Source organism: Neofelis nebulosa, chromosome 4 (genome assembly GCF_028018385.1).
Source record: "Neofelis nebulosa isolate mNeoNeb1 chromosome 4, mNeoNeb1.pri, whole genome shotgun sequence".
Classification (NCBI taxonomy): domain Eukaryota; kingdom Metazoa; phylum Chordata; class Mammalia; order Carnivora; family Felidae; genus Neofelis; species Neofelis nebulosa.
In genome coordinates, this window is record NC_080785.1 from 133852871 (window position 1) to 133879648 (window position 26778).

General features: G+C 36.2%; 1 protein-coding gene across 4 annotated transcripts; it reads left to right on the forward strand.

Annotated features, from left to right (window-relative positions):
- On the forward strand, positions 1–25507 carry UBA3 (ubiquitin like modifier activating enzyme 3). 4 transcript variants are annotated; one of them, XM_058726221.1, is made up of 18 exons: positions 7–95; positions 282–323; positions 2172–2292; positions 3586–3666; positions 7629–7711; positions 10515–10595; positions 14659–14702; positions 15048–15112; positions 15416–15571; positions 16527–16629; positions 16799–16912; positions 22341–22394; positions 23156–23192; positions 23279–23360; positions 23696–23796; positions 23929–23992; positions 24133–24187; positions 24716–25507. In XM_058726221.1, exons 1-18 carry the CDS (start codon positions 76–78, stop codon positions 24799–24801), a joined length of 1389 nt encoding a protein of 462 aa, XP_058582204.1. In that variant the 5' UTR covers positions 7–75; the 3' UTR covers positions 24802–25507. The 4 variants fall into 4 exon arrangements, with proteins under 4 accessions (XP_058582205.1, XP_058582207.1, XP_058582204.1 ...); XM_058726222.1 differs by lacking the exon at positions 282–323 and having other exon boundaries at positions 1–95; XM_058726223.1 differs by lacking the exon at positions 3586–3666.
- The last annotated feature ends 1271 nt before the right edge of the window (positions 25508–26778 follow it).

Genomic DNA, 26778 nt, shown 5'->3' on the forward strand with positions numbered 1-26778 from the left:
ACCCCGCCCCTTCGCGTCGTCCCGCCCCTCCGCCCCGCCCGCCGTGAGGGCACCTGGGAAGAGGCGGAGAACAATATGGCGGATGGCGAGGAGCCGTAAGTACTCGGGCTCAGCAGGCGTGCCGGGCCGGGCTGGGTTGTGAGAGAGCGCGGCGGTGGGCGGTCACCGCCGCCACCCGGGGTCCCCCAGCCCCCCGCCCCGTCCCCTCGCCCCCCCATCCCCTCGCGGCGCCCAATGTGTAGCGTGATGCTGACCCTTCTTTTATTCTCTCTTTCTTTTAGGGAGAAGAAAAGAAGGAGAATAGAGGAGCTGCTGGCTGAGAAGTTAGTGCTGCCGGGAGGCCGGGGCCCTCTCCGGGGACCCCCGCCTCCCCCGACCCCAGGCCTAGGGGACCAGCCGCAGCGGGCCCGGGGGGCTGGGAGGGGGGCACCCGGAGCGCAGGCCGCGCGGCCTCATCCCCTGACCCCCATCCCGCAGCCCCAGGGGCCTGGCGGGCCGCTCCTCCTCTCAGTCTCGGGCGGGCGCCGGGCCCGGGGTCTACCGCAGCAGGTCCTGCACCGGCCCGCCGGGGTGGTACTTGACCAAAAGTCTTGCGGAAGGACCCTTGAGCCCCAACCCCTCCTCCACCCCAATTGTCAAAGCCGTGACCTTGTGAAAAGGGAATCTTTCTTAAACACGTGAAACGGACCGTAGGCCTGTTTGGCCTTTCGTAAATACTGAGACAGTAGTATTAATTGCAAACTTTTTATGAGAACTTTATGCGTAAGGTATTGCAGTAAGCACTTCAATCATTTTTGCAGAATAATTGGTTCCAAAAGGAGAGTGTTGATTCCAAAGAGCTTATTTTCCCCGGATAAGTTTTTATCAGATACTTAATTCTGTGCTGATGAGACAGATTTAAACAAAATGTTTTCCACCCTGGCCCACACCACTTAATGTTTCATCTCCCTACACGGGAGGGGAGGAACGTACTCTTGCAGTGGGTGTGGTGAGTTAGTAATTTCTGTGCCAGTTCCCGGTAGCAGTGCTTTAGAGTCTACGAATCTCCTTCGGAGAGTTTAATTGCAATTGCAATTGCAAGAGGACTGGAATATCCAGCTTAATTTCACATTCCTTCCCATCTTTCATTTCCTTTCCACTTTTGTTTAAAATGACAGTTAAGAATTGAATGCTTACTATATGCCATGCATTTTACTAAGTCCTATATGTGGATTATCTCTTTATCCTCGTTCTGACCTTAAGATGTAGCTACCACCTACACATGAGGTTTATGGCTGTTAGGTAGTCTGCTGAAGGTCACAATGTTGTGGAACCAGACCCAGCTGAAATGTGACATCAAAACCTGTGGGCTTTATTGTTAGGCAGTACTTATTTGTCCCTTCGTAAAAATTGGGTATTACTAATACATTTGAAGGTAGCAACTGTGGGTTTATAGGAAATTTGAAAATTAAAAATAATCAGAACCAAACATGTATCTTGCATAGAATAGGAAATACATTTTGTATTTTGTTAGAGGAGTCCCTCTCTACTCAGTTGTATATTCTAAAAAGTTTTTAGATAGTAATGCACATCTGTAGTGTAGTTGTAACCCCAAACTTTTTTTGTGTTGAGTGGAAACAACACCTTATAGTTAAGAGATTCTTTCTTGAAAATTGGGACCTCTTTCAGAGAAAAATGTGTCACAGTTCCTCATCAGAAATAATCATTAAATCACATCTTTCAAACTTGGAAGTGACACATGAATTATATTAGATTTGGAGCATCACACATCTGAAAGTGGAGTTTTTTTGTTTTTTGTTTTTCATTTTCCTGGTATAAGTGTGTTGATGGAACAGACTTGAGGGGTTTGCAGTAATCTTTTATAAATTCCAAATGTAGAAAAGCCCATTTCTCACCAATTGACCAAAATCCCAAATTTGATCTTGGTTTGCTTTAGGATCCCAGAAGCACGTAGAATGATATATTTCGTCAAACGTGCTGTTCCTAACTTGAAATAAACTATGTAATAGCCAAGGGAAAATTTAAAAGCATAAGCCTAATCATACTGATACTTCCCTTTTTATTTGAGCAGGTCTGGTGTGGTTACTTTTTCATTTGGGGAAACCATAATAGTTGTAGGTGTGGCTTTTTCCTACTGATCTTTGCAGCTGAATTTACTGTGTTCTGTGCAGAATGGCTGTTGATGGTGGGTGTGGGGACACTGGAGACTGGGAAGGTCGCTGGAACCATGTAAAGAAGTTCCTCGAGCGATCTGGACCCTTCACACACCCTGATTTCGAACCGAGCACTGAAGTGAGAAACGTTTATTTTTAAGTAACTCCTCTAATAGTTTTATGTTTCAAAAATAATAAAATGCTTTCTTTCTAATTTGCTCTTTAATAAAAAAATACTAATACAATTGTGTAAGTTATCTTGAAATACTAAATTGAATATTTGCAACTGATTTTATTTGAATGACAAATATTTAGTACTTTTCACATTTCTCATGTAATGTGTTGAAAATTCTCAAGAATAAAATAACTTTATAATCTGAATTAAGATTCTAAGTTATACTTCACTTAAAATTACAGTTTAAAATGACTTCTGAGACACATTCCCCATTTTAGCCCTACTCTGAGGAATTAAATTTGATAGAGATATACATGTACTTGCTTAAATTTTGAAATTTAGTTGAAATGCGCATCTTAGAATTGAGTATAATTGCATGTTAAAAATTATGACTGCTCTATAACAGAGGAATAGAATTTTGGACTGGGAGTGTTTAACTTAAGGCAAGTGTTCAATTAGATACAACTTATTTTTTAATACAAGGTAGAGAATATCTTCTTTATAGTTAGTTTTTATGTCCTTTGTGTTTATAAAGAGATGTTGTTGAAATAGAAATATTATGCTATTCCTAAAGTTAAGGTACAGACTCTTGGGTTTCAGTATAAATTTTCTCTCCTTTTATCTTAGACAGAATTGCAAGTATTTTGAATTTCTTTGGATAATCTACCTTTTATTTTTTTGCCTGATAATTTAAGATACTGGTGTTAAATGATTGTTTTAAATTGTATTTCTGCTGATGTACAGTTTTCTAAGAGTTTTATCCATTTTTTTCTTTCTGTTTTCTCTTGTTTTATAAATACCATTATTGTTGTTCTTACCTTTTTAAGACCTTTAAACACCTTGTGCAGTGCTTGATCCTCTGTTAAAGTTTTTACAAACTTTTCTCTTCTTAGGAAGTCAGTTAAATAAGTAAATTTTCTGTTTTCCATCCCCTTTCAGAGTTAAAAAAAAAAAAAGATGAGTCTTAATTAACTAGGTATAGTAGTTTTTCTTGTTGGACATGAACTTTTAATTTCATAAAATGAAAATGAATTTAAAAACACTAAAATTGAAACCCGCTGAAATCATTGGGATTATAGAATTTCTGGTTCTACCTTGTTCATAAATTTAAAATAATTCATTGAATACAAAGTCTGCTCTTTATCTTCAGTTGCTTTTTTCACGGAAACATTAGAAACTTTTATGGCGATTGCTTTATTGATGGTACTTACAGTTATTATCAACCAGATTTTAATAATGCCTTTTCATTCTTTACAGTCTCTCCAGTTTTTGTTAGATACATGTAAAGTTCTAGTCATTGGAGCTGGCGGCTTAGGATGTGAGCTCCTGAAAAATCTGGTAATTTATACATATATGTATGTATATATGTATATATATATATATATATATATAATGTATTTGTTTCCTCCTTGTGATAATTAGTCCTTTTTCTTTTTCTGTTCTATTACTAGAAAATTTCTTTATTATGATTGTTAATCTTTTCTCCTGAGACTTTGTTAGATAAATTTAGCAGGTCAGATTAGAGATAGTAATTAAAATGATGATATAACTGTGGAACTTTTTACAGTCTAAAGTTTTCAACTGTAAAGTCATTGATAGAAATTCTTCTGTTTTCTTCTCTGGTCTTTATTAAACAAATCTTTGTGCTTCCTCTTGCATAGCAGTCATTAATTTCAGTGAAGTAAATAACAAAACTGATAATTCCTATTTTAACATGTAATTTCAAAGAATTATTTCTTCTTTTCCTCAAAATAACCCAATTAGGTGGATAGGATATTGTCCCATTTTACATATAGGGAGAACTGAGGTTCAGAGATATTAAATGAATTGCCCAAGTTTTTCTGAAGAATAGTGATGTGCTTGGAACCTAATCCAAGTCATTAAATCTTAGTCAAGTGTGCTTTTCACTGAGCCATTAGGTCATTACAGGACTTAATCAAACAGTAATTTGTGATGGCCATAAAATAGTAAACTCATGAAATTTCAGAGAGCTAAGCCTTTTTTTTTTTTTTTTTGTCAATTTGTTTTCACAGTATCATCTTAAAAGAGGGTACTCTGTAGTGAAGCTATTTCTGTATACTGGTTTGAAATCCATAATATGTGACTTGAGAGTTTCGTTGTCTTTTAATAACCACAAAGTAGCTTTTTATAAGGCCTTATTGGCTTATTTAACAAAAATGGTGAGGGGAAGAATTGATTTAAAGGTGTTGTGTGTCAGGTGTTCGTTGGTGTGTCGAAAATTGGAAGTGCTAGAACAAACTCTTAGACAGTGAGTAAAGTCACATTCACTGGCCAGATGAAGGACTTAAAAAGTCGGTCTTGGAGCTACAGTTTAAATGTAAACAGCCATATACATTTTGCTAAGAAAACACTAATGTCACTCCTAGTGGAACTGCAGAAACTTAATGCGCTTCATGGTACTTACTCCTGTGCTCAGTTCTGAAGGGATTGTGGGTCATCATGGTCTATGTCCCTAATGAATTTGAAATTTCATTGGAGGTACAAGTCGTACACAAAATAAATAGAATTATGTATGATATACTATGTGATGTGGTGCCAAAATGACAGTACTTTCTTAAACATAAAAACCCTATTGCAGTACCAAGGAGTTCTAGAAAGGAAGGATTTATGGAGGATGGGTAGTGGTTTTGATAGGCATGGTATGCAAAAATCTCCTAATGCTTAACTTTTTCTCTAATGAAGCTATTACCTGCAAATGTGACACATGGTAATTTTAAATGTAAATTAATTGGAGATTAGATCTAAGGAAGTCACCAAACAATTTTGATGCCTTGTAATTTATTGTTGTAATAACCTCTTAATAGAAGAAAACTAAAGCTTTTTTTTTTTTTTTTTTTTTTTTTTTTTTTTTTTTTTTTTTTTTTTTTTAATGTTTTTTATTTATTTTTGGGACAGACAGAGACAGAGCATGAACGGGGGAGGGGCAGAGAGAGAGGGAGACACAGAATTGGAAACAGGCTCCAGGCTCCGAGCCATCAGCCCAGAGCCTGACGCGGGGCTCGAACTCACGGACCGCGAGATCGTGACCTGGCTGAAGTCGGACGCTTAACCGACTGCGCCACCCAGGCGCCCCAAACTAAAGCTTTTTGATTACCACTTGTTACTTTGCTTATTTCAGACATAAATACCTAAGAGGTATACATGGTTTTTTGAATTGACTATAAGCCTTCTAAAGACTCATTCTAAAAAAAAGGCTATGACATTAATATTAATGATTGATCAATAGTTATTTAACCTCTTCACCCTCATATGCCAGGCATCATTTTGGAAGCTAAAGATACAGCCTTGAATAGTACTGACGGGTGTTTGTATTTGTGGGGCCTATGTTTTAGCGGAAGGAAAAAGACAAGTAAAATACATAATATATCAGATGGTAATAAAAGCTGTGGGGAAAGGAGGAATGCAAGATTGATAGCTTGGTAGATAGCCTGGTGAGAATGGAAGTGGTTTACAAAAAGGTGTTATTTGAGCAAAGGGGTGAGCAAGAATTCTTTAGGCAGAGAGAACATTTGGTGCAAAATCTGTCAAGTGGGAGCATGACCGTTACTTTTTAGGACAGCCAGGAGGTCATTATAGCTAAATCAGAAGTGGAAAAGGGGGAGCATTTTCCCACAGGGTATCGGAGAGGTAGTGGGAGGTGGAGGAGCTCAGAGTGAATATTACAAAAGGCTTTACAGGCTACTGTAAGAACTTTGCCTCTTACTGTGCGTCAGGAAGTCATTGGATGGATTTAAGCAGATGAGTTGACTTAACCTGACTTTTAACCTGGTTCACTGTGTCTGATATACAGAGAAAAAAGCTCAAGGAAGAACAGAGCAGGAAGCTGAGAGGCTGGTTAGAAGGTTGTTGGAGTCACCTAGGCAAGAGATGACAATGAATTGGAACAAGATGGTAGCATTGGAAGTGGTAAGAGGTGGTCAGGATGATGTATATGTTTTGAGATTGGAGTCAACAGGGTTTGCTAGTGGATTAGTTTGGGGACATGAGTAAAGGAGAGTGAAGGATGACATGAAAAGCTTTTTCTCCTGAGCAACTGGGAGGATGGAGTTTGCATTCCCTGAAATGGAAGACACTGGGAAAAGAATAGATTTAGTGGTGTTGGTGAGCAAGGATGAATGAGTTTGGTTTTGGACACTGTTAAGTTTGACAGGTCTGTCAGATGATGCTTTATCTTCCAAAATTGCCTGGGATCACAAGCGCTAACAAGAAGTAAGCACAAGGGCACTCCACCCTCTGGCCAGTAAAGTAGGGGGAAAGCTCCTGAGTGAGATGAACTGGAAACCAATTTTTAGTGTTCAAATTTCTCATGAGTGTAGCAACCAAGTGGAGAACGTATTTTAAAGAGGAGGAATTGGTTCATACCCTGTCACATATCTCAGGTGGGTATGATTAGAGAGACTGAAAATTGTCATTGGAGGTAGCGACATAGGAGTCACTGGTTACCTTGACAAGGGCAGTTTTCTGTGAAGTGGTGGTAGTGAAAGCTTGTTTAGTATAAGTGTGAGACAGGAATATGAGAAAGCAAGTATGGACAGCCCTGGAGGACATCTTGCTATCTAAGGAGGGGCCCAAAAGTAGGAGAATTATTGACACCTGATTTAATCTATTTCGCTGACCAAGACCAGAAAAGCATGGTTAATTATTGAGACGTGGTTTTTTTCGTTCTGTTGCTTCTGCTGATAAATTTGAGCAGTGGTTGTACTGTTAGAATATGTGGCCTTATTGAAATGCAACCATTTGTTGCTTTTCCTTAGCTTTTTTGATTGCTTGTTCTTGACTCAATACTTCAAGGACACTCCTTTTACATGTGCTGTGTACGTATGTGTGTTGGTAATTTGTAACTATGTAATAGTTATTTCTGAAGCACGACATACTTAATGTTATGTAAACTAAGATAAAGCGTGTAGGAATATTATTAACAATATTCTGAAAAAGAACAGCAAATTCAGTTAATTAGTAAGACTAGTAAAATTAAAATAGCTGGCAACAGCAGCAAAGCAACAAACTTTACAAATGTGTTTACGGGATTATAAAACCGCTGCAGAAATATCGAGTTGTTCTCTTTTGGTTGCAGACTATTTAAAGTTGAGTAGTGACACATTTTTGACCTTTACAAGAACTCTGAGTTTTATGTACCTTGTAAGACTCTTTAACCACTGAATACAATTATGTAGAATTTATTATTGAGCATTTATAAATTTAGAACTACATGAAAACAAATCTTAAAATTTCAAATGTGAGGAAACTTTTGCTTAATTGGATTTTTTTTATTCCCACAGGCATTGTCTGGTTTTAGACAGATTCATGTTATAGACATGGACACAATAGATGTTTCCAATCTAAATAGGCAGTTTTTATTTAGGTAAGTTTTAAGATCTTAGTTTAAAATGCTGATAATCACTTGAACTTGAGTACATTACAGTTTAATCATCTTTAAAAACTATGAGAGGGTCACACTCATTTTATTTAAAAAACAACTACCACTCCCTTTTTAGGTAAAATTTTGCAAGAAAATTTGAGCATTCTGGTGAAACTAGTTTTGTAAACAAATACATGATTTTGTTGTGTTTTTTTAAGAGATTTCCAAATGGTTTATGTGATTCGGGAGGTGATTGTGTTCTGAAGACGTGGAGTGCAGCCTTTTTCCTCCTGTTGATTTCATGAGAGAATAGTAGCCAGAATATTAGGCCCTAATGACATACATTGGTGGGAATTTATAAGCCAAGAGTTGTATGTGACTCTGGGGCAATGAAGTTGTGACAGAGTTGGAACTTTGTTAATAGAAAGAAAAAGAAAATGGACAGTTAAGGAGAGAAGACCCAGGAACAAAGGGATAATTACCTTCGACAAACATGAAATACAGAAAGCGTCTAGAAATGGATTGTTAGAAATGACTTTAAAAACTGGAAGTAGGCCATATATGCAGTCCTGAGGAAAGATTCATTAGTCAGTTTTACTATGTAGCATTTAGAGATTTGATTAGCTTAGATAGAAGTATCATTGATCAAAAAATTATACATATGGAGAGATAAGGACTTTTTATTTTTCTTTCTAGGGATTAGATTACTAGCAGAGAGTACTCAAATAGTTGTGGATATGCCGTATAAGGTTAGGGTAGCAGAGAAGGTAAAATTAAATTTTTGGATAGGCCTAAAACCTCTCTCTTTGTGGAAGATATTAAAGAGATTGAGGGATGGGTTAAAGTCAAGTTAAGGAAGTGCTGTAATTGCGATGTGAACTGTACATTTAACATTTAGGCCTTATCTTTTTGTTTATTTAGCCCTTGAAATTATCCTTCTTCACAGAAAACTTTGTGGATCCTTCCCGTGTGACACATTCTTAGTACATGAATGCTCTAAGAAAGATCCCATTGAATTCATTGGTTAATGATGATAGGCCATGACCTTTAGTTTGTAGCTAAAATAATGATTGAAAATCATAATGATAGTTAACATTTGTTGAGTACTTAAGGTGTAGTAAACACTTTCTAAAGTCTTTATATTACCTCCTTTAATCTCAGAGCAGCCCTCAGGGCAGGTCATTGTTTTCCAGAGTAAGCAATTAGGCCAGGGTGTCCTGCAAAGTTGATACCTGTATAAAGCCTTTTTGTTCAGAGGGCAGTTTTTAGGTGGAGCGATCTGATCCCCTAATTCTGGAAAGGTAAATTAGCAGTTTCTACAGAAACTGTCTAGGAGTTTTTTTATTTGGGTTCTACTGGGGAAGTGCATATAATCCACAACATTAAAGAATCAAGTTTCCTTTATCCCTTTTATCTAAAGAGCTCTGTCCAGAGTAGTTGAAAACAGTACTGAAATCAGGTTCCTTGATTTCTACAGTCTAGTTCTAGGACAAAGTCAGAATAAAACTCTTATTAGAAGTTTTGAATCAAGAAAAGCACACTGCTTTATTGGAGAGGAAAAAATTGACCTGTTAAATTATTTTTCTTTAAAATTCCCATTTTAGGGGCACCTGGGTGGCGCAGTCAGCTAAGCGTCTGACTCTTGATTTGGGCTCAGGTCATGATGTTAGGGTTTGTGAGATTGAGCCCTCCATTGGGGTCAGCATGGAGTCCGCTTAGGACTTTTTCTCTCACTCTCTTTCTCTGTCCCTCCCCCACTTGTGTTCTCTCTCAAAAGTAAATAAACATGAAAAATTTAGACTTCTAAAAAGTAAGTAATAAAAAGTAATTTTTATTAGGAACATTGATTTTTAAATTTTCATTTATTTTTAAAGTATTCTGTGCTTATATATGAAGGAATACAAAGATATAAGAATATGGTCTCTTTCTTCCAGGTGTTCATAGTCTAATGGGTATGATAGATCTCTGTGTATAATGAAAAATATGTTGTGAAAAAGTAGTAACGAAGCTCTTACTATGTGTGAGGGAGTGATTTATGTCTTTGAGGAGAATAAGGAAGTAGAAAGAAAATACCATTTGTACTGAGATTAGAAGAGAGAATTCTTTGTGTCCTTTTGTATCTATAGCTATGGTTCTTAACTAGGAGTTACCTTTTTAGGTCTTCTGTTTTTAGCTTCTTAAAAATGTTGGCAATATTTGCAATTTTAGATAATGGATTTGGCATTGTCTCTTCTTCGAACACATGCATATGACTTCTTATGGGACATAAAATTTCCTGTTTAATCAGCACACGTGGGAAGAAGGGGATAAACGAAGGTTCTTGTATCCCCAGAATGAATCTCATGTATATTCCAGCCACCACCTCCATAGTAGCACCTTGAGGTTCTGGGGTTCAGGGCAGATTTGGAGTGCTCTGAGTGTGGGATAATATTTTACATTAGGAAATGCCAGAGTGAAAAGTGGCCAGGAAACATGCCATTGTTATGCTTTATATGGAAAAAACAAAAATAAAAAACAAACACTTTCTATTTTCATTTAAGAAATATTTGATTAGACATGTCAGTGCTTGTGAATTTTACAATTTTACAGTTGTATTGTAAATACAATTTGGAACATCAGCAAGTGTTGCCATTTGGTGTTAGTGTTGAATGCCTAATCACTCATCAAAAGTACTTCGATAAAAGTATTCCTTCTAAATATCCTCTAAATAAACTCACCATGAATATTTTTTATGTCTGAAAGTAAATTATATAGATCATCTAGATTTATATGATGAATGATAATTTAAATATAATTTTTCCTGTAGGCCTAAAGATGTTGGAAGACCTAAGGCTGAAGTTGCTGCAGAATTTCTTAATGACAGAGTTCCTAATTGCAATGTAGTTCCGTATCCTTTTGACAAAAAAGTTAACTTTCAAAAGCATTTGTTTTTTATTATAAAAGAGATGTTTAACATAGAGAATACAGATAAGCAAAAAAAAAAAAAAAAAAATCAGCAGTAAGTTTATTACTGAGGTATCTGCTGGTGACGTTTTGTTTTATATTGCTTCCAATCTTTTCTTTAAGGTTATATAAATATTTTTTGCCCTAATTTTTAAATTAAGCTTTCACAGCCAGCGCCATTGTTTATTTTGCATTATTGCCCTTGATTTCAGTTTGAATTACATATCTCTTTTGCTAGACTGTAAGTCCTTGTCTGGCTATAGTTAATGTTTATATCTCCTTAGAGTAGCAGGCTGAATAGACAGTTACTGTATTATTAACCAAATGGAAGGTGTGTCGGAGTAAATTCATTCTTAGAAGAAATATCTTTTAAAAAAGTAGTGTTCTGTAGGTTTGGGGACCGTTCAGTATTTTATAGAAATTCAGGAGGTGAGCTTTGCTATTTGAGAAATGCCACAGGATACAAAATGAACAAAAAAACCAAATCTGTTTCTCTATACTAGCAGTGAAAATGTAGAAAGTGAAATTTAAAATACAGTGAATATTGGGGCGCCTGGGTGGCGCAGTCGGTTAAGCGTCCGACTTCAGCCAGGTCACGATCTTGCGGTCTGTGAGTTCGAGCCCCGCGTCGGGCTCTGGGCTGATGGCTCGGAGCCTGGAGCCTGTTTCCGATTCTGTGTCTCCCTCTCTCTCTGCCCCTCCCCCGCTCATGCTCTGTCTCTCTCTGTCCCAAAAATAAAATAAAAAACGTTGAAAAAAAAAAAAATTTAAATAAAATACAGTGAATACCATTTACAGCCACTCAAAAAAAAGAAGAAATACTTAGGTATAAATCTAATAAAATAAGTATGTGACTTATATGCTGAATACTGCAAAATGCTGATGAAAGAAATCAAAGGTCTAAATGAAAGGAAAGGTGTTCCTTTTTCAAGACTTGGGTGATTTGACAGAGTAAGGGTGTCATGTCACCCTACATATGTACACAAGTTTAATACAATTTCTATCAAAATCCTGTATTGTTGGATTTCGTTGTTGATACAGACGAGATTCTAAAATGTATATGCACAGGTGACGGGACACTTAAAACAATTTTGAGAAAGAATACAGTGTGAGGAATCACTGTATCATTTCAAGACTTAATACAGCTACAATAATCAAGACTTTGTGGTGTTAGCAGAGAGAGACACACATTAGTAGAACACAGAAACCAGCAATAGCCAGAGGCAAATACGGCCAATTGGTATTTGACAAAAGTGCAAAACTAGTTCAGTGGAGGAAAGGATAATCTTTTCAACAAATTGTGGAGACTTGATAACTGTATGCAAAAAAAATGAATCTCAACTCAAACCTCAAAATTGAAAAAAAATAACTCAAGATGCATCATAGGTTTAAGTATACAATGTAAACTAAAACTTTGATGGCCGTCCGTGTACGAGAAAATCTTTGTGATGTAGGACTTGGTGAAGAGGCCTTAGACCACATCAAAAAAGTGTGATCCATAAAAGAAAAAAATTTGAACTATATCAAAATTAAAAACTTTGTTTTGTGAAGGGCCCTGTTAAGAAAATGAGATGTAATTATGAGAATGGGATATAATTATGAAGTAGGTATCTGACAAAGGACTTGTCCAGAATAAATAAAGAACTCTGAAAATTGAGCAGTAAGAAAAGAATGCAATTAGGAAATGGACAAAAAACGTGAAGGGACATTTAACTAAAGAAGATAGTTCAAAAAGCACATGAGAGTATGTTCATCGTCGCTAGCTATAAGAGAAATCCAAATTATGACCACAATGAAATATTACTACATACTTGACATAGCTAAAGGAGAAAATAATAAAATCAAATCCCGGCAAAGCTACAGAAAAATTGGGTCACAGATACATTGCTGGTGGGAAATGTAAAATGGTATAGCCATCTGGAAAATAGGCTGTTTCTTAAAAATGTGAATATATACTTTCCGTATAACTCAGTAATTTCATTCCTCGGCATTTACTCTAGAGAGACAAATACTTAGGTCTACATAAAAATTATTCTCGAATGTTCATAGCATCTTTATCTGCAGTCTCCAAAAACTGGAAACAATCCAAACATCTGTCACTAGGTGAATTGTTAATACTGGCATAACCATGCCGTGGAGTAATACTGAGCAATAAAAAGGAACTAAGGAAACATGCAACAAGTTAGGTGGATATCAAAGGCAGTATGCTGAGGGGCACCTGGAGGCTTGGTTGAGCATCAACTCCTGATTTCGGTTCAGCTCATGATCTCGCAGTTTGTGAGATCAAGCCCTGTGTCAGGCTCTGTGCTGACAGCAAAGAGCCTGCTTGGAATTCTCTCTCTCCCTCTCTCTGCCTCTCCCCTGCTCTCTCATGCGCACCTTCTCTCAAAAAAACAAAACAAAAAAAAGACATGGTGAATGAAACATGCCAATCTCAAAACATCATATATTGTATGCTTCCATTTAAATAACATTCTTCAAATGACAAAACTACAGAAATGAAGAACAAATTCCTGATTGCCAGGGATTAGACACGGATTGGAGTGACTCTAAAGGGTTAGCAGGAGGTAGAGCGTTGCCTTGATGGAATAGTCACATGTCTTTATGGTGGCGGTTCCACAAATCTACACGTGTTTGAATGACAGCTGTACATACTCATTTTTATCAATGTCGTGTTTTTGGTTTGGATACTATGCTATAGTCTCTAAGAGGTAACCACTAGGGGAAACTGGATGAAAAACACGGGACCTCTTTGTACTAGCTTTGCAACATTCTGTGGATCTGTAGTATTTCAAAATAAAAAGTTTAAAAAGGCAAATACAGGCCCCTGTAGGGAAAAGGATGAAGAAGAATATGCGTACTGTTAGATCTGTGAACTTTGAGTATTTTGTAGAAATCTAGGGCATAGAATTTCTTAGTGTGGATCCTGGGTCCCCCTATTGCTGTTTCTCCAGTGTGTGCTCTGGTTCTCTTATGACCTCCCTGTGCTAGCTGCAGTTTATGCCTCCTGTTTGCCGAGCATTCAGAAGGAATAGAGGCCTGAATGGGTGAGGGCTAGAATTGAATTTGTTTTTTATAGCTTTTATAGTCCAGAATAAAAAATCTAGGACAAACATAATTTATATTGTCCCGTTTTTCTCCATTTTGCTTTTTAAAAATATATGGTGGATTATTATAATTTAGAGAAGTATAATATATATTATTAAATAGAAAATTGCTCCGTTAGAAAAATTAAAATATTTTGTACACGTGTGCTGTTAAAATGCTACCTACTATGATTGATTAACACCAACAGCCATTTTTGAATGGGGTTCTCTTTGCAGCATCCAGACAGGGAAAGACTGCTGATAGAATTTTGTAGGGTAAAAAAGAGAGAGACTTGGAAAACTGACTTAAATGAGAGAAGAACAAGGATTTGTTCCTCCCCCCCCGCCCGCCCCACTTACTCCCAAAATAACAAATCACATTAGTACCTGAAAAAGCTATTGGAAACCTGGTTTTTTAAAATTAGCTTCGCAGCAGTAATTCCTATTTTTAATGGAAAATGTTTGATATATAACTTCGTATAAATTCATGGTGTACAAGGTGTTCATTTGTCCTAAGTCTTGTAATCGTGTGCCTCAATGGGAACTGTAATGCGTGTTTCCTTCACTAAAATCCAGATTGCCTCTTTGCTTAGGGCTAATGGTGTGTTTGGGGCTAAAACACACAGTCTGCTTTCCCAGGATGTATGGTTTGATATTAAAACTGAAGTCTAGTAGAGAGTATAACAGAGACATAAATATAATATGGGAGTTCAGAGATGAGAGAACTAAGTAGTTAAGGAGAGGAGTGTTTAGAAAAGAGGTGTTGTCATGAATTAGGATTATGTTCATTTTGTCACATTCCCCGGAACATTGAAGACTTATGTCTTGTTAAATACATTTATAATTTGTTCCTTATGGCATTGTTAAATTCACTTTATAAATTAAAAACTTAACAGCTTAAGTTCCTTTACTTATATCCAGACATTTCAACAAGATTCAAGATTTTAATGACACTTTCTATCGACGTAAGTTGTCCACTTGAAATTAAATTCTCACTAAATTCTTCCTGTATTTTATTGCTATCTATTTGAAGGTTGCTAGCTATTTGAGGGCTGTTTCTTCATTTGTTTTCATCTCTTGGTGTTTGCTTTTCAGTAAGGTTGACTGAACAGAGAATGCCACTGTTGTAATTCTTAGTTTTTATCATTAGCTGCATTTTTATTTGTTGTCTTGAGTAAAGATGACTCAAGAATTAGGAGCTGTGTGTGTTTGTGTTGTAATAAAAGGCGGGGCTTTATTGTTTCTTAGAAAGTGTGAATTATTTTGTGCAATGGCATTTTTAAAAGCTAAACTTGCTTTTTCTTCCATAGAATTTCATATAATTGTATGTGGACTGGACTCTATCATAGCCAGAAGATGGATAAATGGCATGCTGGTAAAAACTTTAGTGTTGTTATGATTCTTGGAAGTTCTTGCTGCTGCTTCTAACATACCAAAAATTAGAATACCATATCATATTTTTGAAAAATCATTTTAATTTTCACTCAAGTAGTTGTGCTTCATTATTTATTGCCAGTCATTAATTTTCAGGTGAGAATATAAATTGCTAATATCATAATCCCTTGATTTGATAATCTAGTGCTCAGTAATGTGATTGACTTGTGAAATTACTTGACAGCATGTTATCTTTTTTTTTTAATTGTTATTCCCCTCTCCTACCTTCAAATAATTTTCCTAGATATCTCTTCTAAATTATGAAGATGGCGTATTAGATCCAAGCTCCATTGTCCCTTTGATAGATGGGGGGACAGAAGGTTTTAAAGGAAATGCCAGGGTGATTCTGCCTGGAATGACTGCTTGTATTGAATGCACACTAGAACTGTATCCTCCACAGGTAATCAAAAAAGCACCTGCATTTGCGTTTGTATTACGGTCTCTTGGGGGGTAGAGTTAGGATTAATTATTAAATCTAGTTCAGTATTTAGGATTTTTAATTACGGGTGACCATATTTTAAAAATCATGCTAAGAAGAAAGATAAGAAATTATGGTCTATTTCTAGAAACATAGGAACCAAATATCACAGTTTGATACTATTCTCTTCTCATAATTCCTTTGTATTCATTTTTTCTTTTGGAGAGTAGGGATCAAGGGCCAATTCTAAAGTTATATGTTGGGATAGAGCTATACTGTGTTTTCTTTGGTTTTTGCCTGTGATTGTTCCAGGGAAATAAAGATACCAGGGATGAGAATGATCCTTCCAAAGATGGGCCTCTTTAAGCTACATACCCACTTTAAGGAACAGTTAGAATTTTGATTTAAAAGTAAAAATGATTTTAGGGGCACCTGGCTGACAGTCAGCAGAGCCTGTGACTCTTGATCTCAAGGCCGTGAGTTCCAGCCCCATGTTGGGTGTAGAGCCTACTTAAAATAAAGGTTAAAAAACAAAAAGAAATAATTTTATTAGTGTTTACTTGGGATTGATTTAACTCTGTGAATTTGCTTTTGTTTTGGTTTGTTTTATACCGTCATATTTAAATATGCAAACATAATGAAGTGCTCATATTTGAGAAATTATTTGGCACTTTTCTTCTCATGATCTAACAAACCTTAAATTTTGTACATGTAGGGCAAACCTATTGTTACAGGAAGATGAATCTAAGGCAGGTGACTCAGATGCTCTTTTAGTTTTAGAATTATTAGTGGTATAAAATGTTTTGTTTTTATAAGAGGAAAGCTAAGATGAATTAAAACCTACTATCTACTTTTAGGGAGCAGTCCTAATTAGAAGTTACATTTTAAAATAATTCATTGTTTAAAATCCACTAAAAAAGGTAAACTGTGCTTTCAGGTTAATTTTCCCATGTGCACCATTGCATCTATGCCCAGGCTACCAGAACACTGTATTGAGTATGTAAGGATATTACAGTGGCCTAAGGAGCAGCCTTTTGGAGGTAATAAACTGAATTTCATAATCCGGAATTATGTAAGATATATTTGTTTATATTATCCGTTTGTGTAATTACATTAAAAACAAGTTGATTTAAGTTTACATGTTTCTGTCTTCCTCTCCTGCTTATTTTTTCTTTTTCTTTTCTTTCTTTTTTTTTTCCCCACTAACAGAAGGAGTTCCATTAGATGGAGATGATCCTGATCATATTCAGTGGATTTTCCAAAAATCCCTCGAGAGAGCATCACAATATAATATTAGGGGTGTTACCTATAGACTCACTCAAGGTAAGTCAGTGAATTGTCATGAATTATAACCTGGGGATGATCCCATTTTCAAGGGTTGGAATGCTCTGAAAGAAATAACGGATAAATGATTTCAGATAGTACCAGCCATTTGCGGCTCAGAGTACCATGGAAATAATAGTTTCCAGGTGTCCCAAATTTGGTTGGAAGGAACAGAGTTTGACAGAATCCATACTACTTATTAGCTAGAGGAATTTAATAAAATCTTACTGGAATTGGAAGAGGCCCTGAATCATCCAATTTGAACCATTCATTTTATCTTTCACTGAAGAGGAATGTGTCACGTCCTGGGACCATCTATTTCACATTTGGATAAGACTGTCAAGACAATTATTTTGTGTATTGAGCCGAAATCTCCATCTTTAGTTTGGTCTGAGCATTGCCCCAGCATACACCATAGATAAATCAGTTCCCTTTTGAGTAATAGCCTTTAACATATTGACAACGGTTATCATATTGCCTGCAAATCACTGTCATCAGCCTTTCTAGTTCCTTCAAAGCTTTGACATGTTGCCTGATGTTAAGTTCCCATCATGTTGTTTTTTCTAACCATGTTCCAGTTGTCCATATTTCTCTTAACTATCTAGGGTAGAATGCAGCATTCTAGGTTTGGTCTTAAAATAAACTTGTGATAATTGGTGCAGTCTTAGAGGAGAGCAGGGTTTTTTGTTATTTCTTTGCTTGTTATTTATGTTGATGGTATACTTCTGGTTCTTTAAGGTTACTGTCTACTAAAATCTGAAAGTTTTCCTACATGCAGTTGCTAAGCCCCATCTTCCTACTATAGGTTTGGCAGTTTTTTGGGGTAGTTTTGTCTTTTATAATACACAAGTGTAGGTCTTTACAAGTTTATTCTTTAAAAAATTTTCTTAATGTTTATTTATTTTTGAAAGAGAGAGAGAGCATGAGCAGGGGAAGAGCAGATAGGGAGAGAGAGACACAGAATCTGAGGTAGGCTCCAGGCTCTGAGCTGTCAGCACAGAGCCTGACATGGGGCTCAAGCTCACGAACCGTGAGATAATGACCTGAGCTGAAGTCAGTTGCTTAATCTACTGAGCCACCCAGGCACCCCTTTACAAGTTTATTCTTAAACCTGCTGTTACCTCTCTATATGTGCTTTTATGCCTGCCAGGTTGTCTCTTTTTTTCCAGCATCTTTTCATCTGTTGTTTTGATAATCATTCTCTATCTCTTTTCCAAATAGTTAAAAATTTTTACAAGACTTAAGACATCCAGGTGGCTAAAAGACACATGAAAAAATGCTCAACATTACCCATCATCAGGGAAATACAAATCAAAACCACAATGAGATACCACCTCACACCTGTCAGAATGGGTCAGATTAACAACTCAGACAACAGATGTTGGCAAGGATGCAGAGAAAGAGGATCTCTTTTGCACTGCTGGTTGGAATGCAAACTGGTGCAGCCACTCTGGAAAACAGTATGGAGTTTCCTGAAAAAGTTAAAAATAGAACTACCCTACGACCCAGCAATGCATTGTGCTACTAGGTGTTTATCCAAGGGATACACGTGTGCTGTTTCAAAGGAGCACATGGACCCCAATGTTTATAGCAGCACTGTTGACAATAGCCAAGTATGGAAAGAGCCCAAATGTCCATCAACAGATGAATGGATAAAGCAGATGTGGTATATATTATACGATGGAGTATTACTCGGCAATCAGAAAGAATGAAATCTTGCCATTTGCAGCAATGTGGATGGAAGTAGAGGGTATTATGCTAAGTGAAATTAGAGAAAGACAAATATATGACTTCACTCGTAAGAGGACTTTAAGATATGAAACAGATGAACATAAGGGAAGGGAAGCAAAAATAACAGGGAGGGGGGACAAAACATAAGACACTCTTAAATGCACAGAACAAACTGAGGGTTGCAGGAGGGGTTGTGGGTGGGGGGATGTGTTAAATGGGTATGGGACATTAAGGAAGACACTTGTTGGAATGAGCACTGGGTGTTATACGTAGGGGATGAATCACTGGAATCTACTAAAATCATTGTGCTATATGCTAACTGACTTGGATGTAAATTTAAAAAAAAATTGTTTTTAACAAGGCTCAAGTAGCTGAGAACAGACATTTGAATCATACTTCTGGTTAGGCCCTTTTAGGTTTATCTCATTCTTTTGATCAGGCTTTCTTGAGTACTTGTTATTTCTTTGTCTTATTCACAAGGATGTCATGAAAGACCTTTCCAACTGCTCTGCCGAATCCTGGATATACTATCTTCCATGTTTCCCTGGGTTACCTAGTTACTTATCACAGTAACTGAGTCCAACATGACTTAACTCAGTGAACAGTCTTAATGCTCAGTCTAGTGATCACTGCTTCCTAATGTAGGTACTCACAGTTCATCCTTCCAGAATTTTGTTCCAAGTTCATCACTTAGTTCACTAGAAAAAAGGCTTTGCCATCTTTTTGAAAATCTGTTTCTCTTCTGTGATTATTTCCTTGTATTTACTGAGGTCCTGGTAATGTCATTTAAAAATTCTATTACATGCTCCTTAGTGCTTCCTGTACTCCCCCTACTCTAACCATTCCAACCTGCTTTGTGTTCTTTTTAAAAAAAATTTTTTAACATTTATTTTTGAGAAACAGAGACAAAGTGCATGTGGTGGGAGGGGCAGAGAGAGAGGAAGACACAGAATCTGAAGCTGCCTCCTGGCTCTCAGCTATCAGTACAGAGCCTGACATGGGGCTCGAACCCACGAACCATGAGATCTTCACCTGAGCCCCCCAGGCGTCCCTGCTTTGTGTTCTTGAACACACCCAACTCATTCCCACCCTGGAGCTTTAATACTCCTAATTCTTTTTTTTTTTTTTTTTTTTTTTTTTTTAATACTCCTGATTCTTATACCAGGAATGTTCTTCTTTGGATCTCCTTAGGGTTGGTTGCTTATCCCTCAGGTACCAACTTAACCGGTTTACTCCATCATTCAACTGATAATGACCTCGGAGCCATTCACTATCAATGTTCATATAATTTCTCAGAAATAATGGTAGTCTTGTTTTCCTATGCAAAGAATATTTCATACTTAACACTTTGATACATCCTTGCCCTGGAGCCTTTGCCCTTACTATTTATGAAAATGCTCTTTCCACAGGTCATTGCATAGCTAGATCTTTCTTATGCTTTAGGTTTCAGCTCAAATTAATGACCTTCCTGAGGAGGTCATCCCTGATCATCTACTTTAATGGACCTCTTCCACCATTGTCAACTCTACCATATACCTTGTTTTACTTTCTTCATAAAGCTCTTCAGTATATGAAAGCAGAAGGAAACTCTGTAAAAGCAAATACATGTTTTCACTGCTACTCACGTAGAATGGTGTCTGGCATATAGTGCACATTTGGCAACAGTTTGAATTGAATGACTTAATTTTGTCCTGATCAGGAACTGTAAACTCATTTCAATATGCAGCCTCTTTCATCCTTCCATATTTAGCAAGGGTTGGTGTGTGCTTTTGAGCCTGATGATTGAGAGCCTTGACAAAGTACAGAATCAAAATTGGAAGTAAAGGGGGTGGGGACAAGAAGTGAGGAGTGGGCGATGAGAAGTCTTTATCATTTTGGCTCTTATTGGGCAATGTGTCTTACATTCCTCACTGTGACTACCTGTTCTTCCTTTCAGTACATCCTGCTGTATGTGGTTCACTGGAGAGCTTCTAGTTTAACCATCATGAAGTTAGTTCCTCCTTACTTCCCCTTCTCTGAAATTATATGTATTCATACAGTCAGAGTTAGCTTTTTAAAAATTAATTAATTTTAAATTTATTTCTTTTTAAAAGTTTATTTATTCTGAATGAGAGAGAAAGAGCACAGGAGAGGCAGAGAGGGAGAGAGAGAACCCCAAGCAGGCTCTGTGGTCACAGCACAGAGCCTGCTGTGGGGCTTGAACTCGTGAACCATGAGATCATGACCTGAATCGAAACTAAGAGTCAGTCGCTTAACTAGCTGAGCCACCCAGGCACCCTAAGTTTAGCTGTTTATTTATTTTGAGAGTGATGGGGAGAACGTGTGAGTCAGGGAGGGGCAGAGAGAGAGGAGACATCAGATCCCAAGCAGGCTTTACACTGTCAGCACAGAACCTGATGTGGGGCTCAGTCTCACAAACCGTGAGATCATGACCTGCGCTGAAACCAAGAGTTGGTCACTTAACTGATTGAGCCACCCAGGTGCCCCCAGAATTAACTTTTTTTTTTTATTATTATTATTATTATTATTTTTTTTATTTTTTTTTTTTATTTATTTTTGGGACAGAGAGAGACAGAGCATGAACGGGGGAGGGGCAGAGAGAGAGGGAGACACAGAATCGGAAACAGGCTCCAGGCTCCGAGCCATCAGCCCAGAGCCTGACGCGGGGCTCGAACTCACGGACCGCAAGATCGTGACCTGGCTGAAGTCGGATGCTTAACCGACTGCGCCACCCAGGCGCCCCAGAATTAACTTTTTAAAACAGGTTTCCAAACTTTTTCACTGTCTTTGCTCCATGTCTTCTTAGATTGTTTGGCCTTTTTCTCAGTTTTTTGAAACCTGCCTGCACCTAAAGTCTGGGAACACATTTTTAAATTCTCCCTCAACTCCCAAGATAATATGGCTACTTTTTTCTGAAGTTTTTGTGTTCCAAAATGAACAATTCAGATATAGTTAGGGAATATTTATTTTGTACTTAAAAAAATGGTAGAGGGTGGGGCTTTGTTCATTCCTAATCTGTGAATACTGATATGCAAAACATGAGATAGAAATAGAGTACAGTTAAATATTTTGCATAGTCCATATTATAGAGGGAAATGAGACGATGAGGGGCAGTTTCTCTGTTTGTTGTAAGTTTCGGGGAATCAATAAAACTATTGTATGAGGAAAAATTAGTTAACTCTTGTTCTTTATACTTTATTCACACTTCACTGAGGATAGTATAGTAAACTGTAGCAGTTAAGATTATGCACTGGGGAGCAGATATAGGTTCATATGCCACTCCTATCACTTTATTAGATGTATAGTTGTGGATATTTGCCTCAACTTCATTTTCCTTACCTTTAAAATCAGAGTGATAAGACTAATAACAAGGATGTTATGAAAATTCTGTCGTATCCTAATCTTCATACTGTACCTGAAATACAATAAACACTCTAATTGTGAGCTGTATTATATTGTGTCTTTTTTATTTGAAGCTTAGTAAAGAGTTTTCTTTGATACTGTAACTGGTTTAAGATTCTGAACATACAACAAAGTGATGGGAATGTGAAAGAAGATCATTTCATTGTTAAACTTAAGTCTATTTTCTGACTTGAACGCCTGAAAAATCAAGTTGTGGAAAATGATATTTAATAATCAGATTGTCTAAGACACTTTTTAGAAGAAATGACCGTCTTTTAATCAATATATTTTTCAGGAGTTGTAAAACGAATCATTCCTGCAGTAGCTTCTACAAATGCAGTCATTGCAGGTAGGGGAAAATGGCCATACTTAATTTTGTTTTCTTTCCTTTAGTTTTGATTCATTAAATTGACATTATTGCAGCTACTTGATTTCAGAAAACTAGTATTTTAGAAATTTGGTATCTTCTTAGGTGGGGAGGGCGTAACAAAACTGCAAAAAAGAACAAGCTATTGGATCTGTATATATTTTGTTTTAAATTATGTCATAAAGTGTTCTGTTGTAAGGGGATATTATATACCTTTCCTTTTTTTTTTAAATTTTATTATTTTTTTTAATGTTAATTTATTTTTGAGAGAGACAGAGACAGAATGCGAGTGGGTTAGAGGCAGAGAGAGAGGGACACACAGAATCTAAAGCAGGCTCCGGGCTCTGAGCTGTCAGCACAGAGCCCGACGCGGGGCTCGAATTCACGAGCTTTGAGATCATGACCTGAGCCGAAGTTGGACGCTCAACCGACTGAGCCACCCAGGCCCCCTATATACCTTTCCCTTTAATCAGTGTAACAGATTGCTCATTAATCTAAAGAAGAGGAAGGAAAACATGCAATGCTACTCTCTTACTTGGATTATATAAAACAAATATACAATTTGTTACTTTCTCAGTGTTTTAAAGAGTGTGTGTATGTATATATCTATATTTATCTGTTTTTTAATCAATAGCCTTAAATGTTTATCTGTTCTGATTTATAACTGACTTTTTAAAAAACTTATAATTTTAAATGTCTAATTTTCATTGAGTTGAGGCACCTTTATTTTCTCCCCTCTTCAGCTGTGTGTGCCACTGAGGTTTTTAAAATAGCCACAAGGTAATGGATTTCATTTTTTAATATCTATGTAAATCTGTATTTTGACTTGGCTCAATTGTATAAAGATGAACATTTTTTCATTACAGTGCATATATTCCTCTTAATAATTACTTGGTATTCAATGATGTAGATGGACTGTACACGTATACATTTGAAGCAGAGAGAAAGGTAAGTACTATTACACTAATGAAAACTTGTTTGATCATGCATAGTTTGATTTTTACGTATTAATTACTGGTTAGAAATATGAGTGAAATTGCCCACATCCTATGTATTCTTTAACTTCCAGAAACCTACTTACTATATATCTTTTGCAGTGTAGCCCAAAATAAATACTGTGTAGCAAAATAATTTAGGAAAACAGGTCTATTATGAAAAACAGATTTTAAAGCATGAAAATTTATTTGTAGGAAATATTATAAAACAAGTTGATTTTCATTTCATATTTATAGACTATTATTGGTGTGTATGCCACTATTATATATTGTGTTTTATGTGTTTAGGAGAACTGCCCAGCATGTAGCCAGCTTCCTCAAAATATTCAGTTTTCTCCATCTGCTAAATTGCAGGAGGTTTTGGATTATTTAACCAATAGTGCATCTCTGTAAGTGTTCTGGATTTTTGTTTTATTATAGAAATAATTTTTCTGATTTTAAAACTTTAAAAACTAGAATTGTTTTTTAAGAAGTGATCTTTGATTTTTTAATTTTATTTTGTTTTCCTTATCATAATTTAGGCAGATGAAATCTCCAGCCATCACAGCTACATTAGAGGGAAGAAATAGAACACTTTACTTACAGGTAATCAGTGTTTGGTTGTTTTTTTGTTTTGTTTTGTTTTTTTGTTTTTCACAAAACTATATTACAAGTCTTTTTTCTCATTATATTACAAGTTCAATTTCATTTAATGTGCTTTACATTAAAATAATTTTGTTTTCTAGTCAGTAACTTCTATTGAAGAACGAACAAGGCCAAATCTCTCCAAGACATTGAAAGGTATTTTAAAGATTAAAAAAAGAAAATGTTTATTTATTTTGAGAGAGAATGCATGAGCAGGGGAGGGACAGGGAAAGAGGGAGAGAGAAAATCTGAAGCAGGCTCCGTGCTGTCAGCACAGAGCCCGATGGGCTCAAACTTACAACTATGAGATGACCTGAAACTAAATCAAGAGTCTGTTGCTTAACCAACTGAACCACCCAAGTGTCCTGAAAGCTATTTTGAATGAATATATTTACTAATCATTTTCTTCTTTTTTTTTCTTGGTAAAAGTAATGAATCCTTATTCTAGGTAATGCCTTTAAATGATGATTTCATTATAATTATATCTTTAGAAATGATAATAGAATTGTTCTTTCAGTAGAATATTAAAAAAACTCGAAGAAATCAAAGATAGTATCACCTTGATTAAAGAGAATTGGATTTTGATGTTTATCTAGACCTTAAATGTGTATTTTGTATGTGTGTGTGTGTTTTGCTTCTGTTGAGATTTTTTTGCTTGGGTTAATTATACTTTTTCTATTATAGAATTGGGACTCGTTGATGGGCAAGAACTGGCAGTTGCTGATGTCACCACACCACAGACTGTACTATTCAAACTTCATTTTACTTAAGGAAAATAAATCTGCACATAATAGAAAACTGATGGAAATATTATATATTACATGTATGCTAAGAAATTTAATGTCATTTTTAGCGTTAGTGTTGCTAGAATTTGACTTTTTTATATAAAGAACCACTCTTTTTTTAAATTTTTAACTTACCTTGAAGACAGAATTTTGGGGTTGGTATTTGTAAGCATTTTCATTAATAATATGGCAAATGATATCTGGAGAGAGAGATAATGAGCAAATGTATTTCTTTAGAGGAGGAGGCAAACACTCTGATGCGTGACTTCTGTTATTATGGTCACAGAACGCATTCCTCAGTTTTCATTTGAGCACCCCCATATAGAAAAGATACCCCTTTAAAGAAAATTAGAAAATGAAGTTTTAAATAACATTAAACATTACAACCTGACGTCTAGAGCATATTGAACATAGCCTACTTCTTGCTTGATTTAATATTCATTTAATTGTGGTTGTCCAAATGAATATTAATTATTGCAAAGGTTACCGTGTCCATAATAATTTGTAAATGGTGTTATAGCTGAATACCTGTGCATGGAAATGGGAACTATTTTCATGTTTACTTGTAGTGCCATAGAGGCCAATATGCACAATATTAAAGCCAAGACATGGATGTTTAAAAGAATCTAATGTTCAAACAGTTATCACTGATGCTTTCACACTATTTATTAATAAAATCATATATTGTCTACTTTTCTCACTGAAAATTTTTAAGGTATATTAAGGATAGTAAGTTCCATAGTGATGTACATTGCAATAATTTTTAAATGTGTAGCAGGATTACTAATACAAAACTTTTATGGTACCACAAGAAATAGCTACTGATTTAATTTGCTCTCACATAATAATGAAATGGAATCTTTTTATATTGTCCTTAAAATGCCCTTTTCTTCCCTAAAAGATTAAGCCTTTAGACAAAATTAAGTGTAAGTATTGAAAAATTAGTTTTAGTGTCTCAATGTGGGAACATGCACTATGTGTTTTTCATTTAGATGGCAGTGTTCTTTTCAAAAGCTTTATGATTACATGTCACTAGGTTAAATTTTTATTTATTCTTTTTAGCTCCATACCAACGTTTGTTTCATTATAAAATCATATAATGAGATACATAGTTGTAGGTACTTAAAAAGTTACAGATTCAGGGGTACTTGGGTGGCTCAGTCAGTTAAAGCATCTAATTTCGGCTCAGGTCATGATCTCAAGGTTCCTGAGTTTGAGCCCCACATCGGGCTCTGTGCTGGCAGAAATAAACATTTTTTTTAAAATTTAGAAAGTTACAGATAAAGTTTGAATTTCGGAATATGAAGGGACTAACATTTAGCACCTCCTTTACACGGGTGCTCTAATAATTCTCAGAGTAGCCTTGTGTGAGAAGGTGTTAATATCTACATCAGAGAGCTCAATCCTTTTAGAAAGTTTACATCATTTATCCCAAATTGTACAATTCGAAATCTTGGAACAGCGATTCCAACACCAGTCTGCCCCCAACCTCCTTCTCAGTCTACTTGTTTAAGCTGTTTTAAGTTAGTTACCTGAATTATTTAGTACTACTTGTGTAGATCACTAAATATTACGAGTTTTAACATGTAAATTTTTACTGGTTAGATGAAACTATTGGAAAATCATAAATAACTTTTCAAGGGCAAAGTTTAATTTTGTTTTAAATTAAAAAAAATGGCTTTAGGACATAGTTGCTTGCAATGGGATAAAATAAAGGCTGGAAACCTAAATAACCACAGCAGGGAGATAGAAGAGGTTTAATAGATTTGTGGCAAATTGGAGTGAAAATTACTTTTGTAAAGTGGCAAGTACCTCAGCTGACTGTTCACTCTTGGTATCCATATTTTTCAAAGTCATCTGGAAATCGGAATTTTTGTATGGAATCTGGCTTCAAATGTTGACAGAATTTTGCGTTTAACATTATGGAGTCTAAATCCCTTAGCCACTGACCGGATTAGGTAG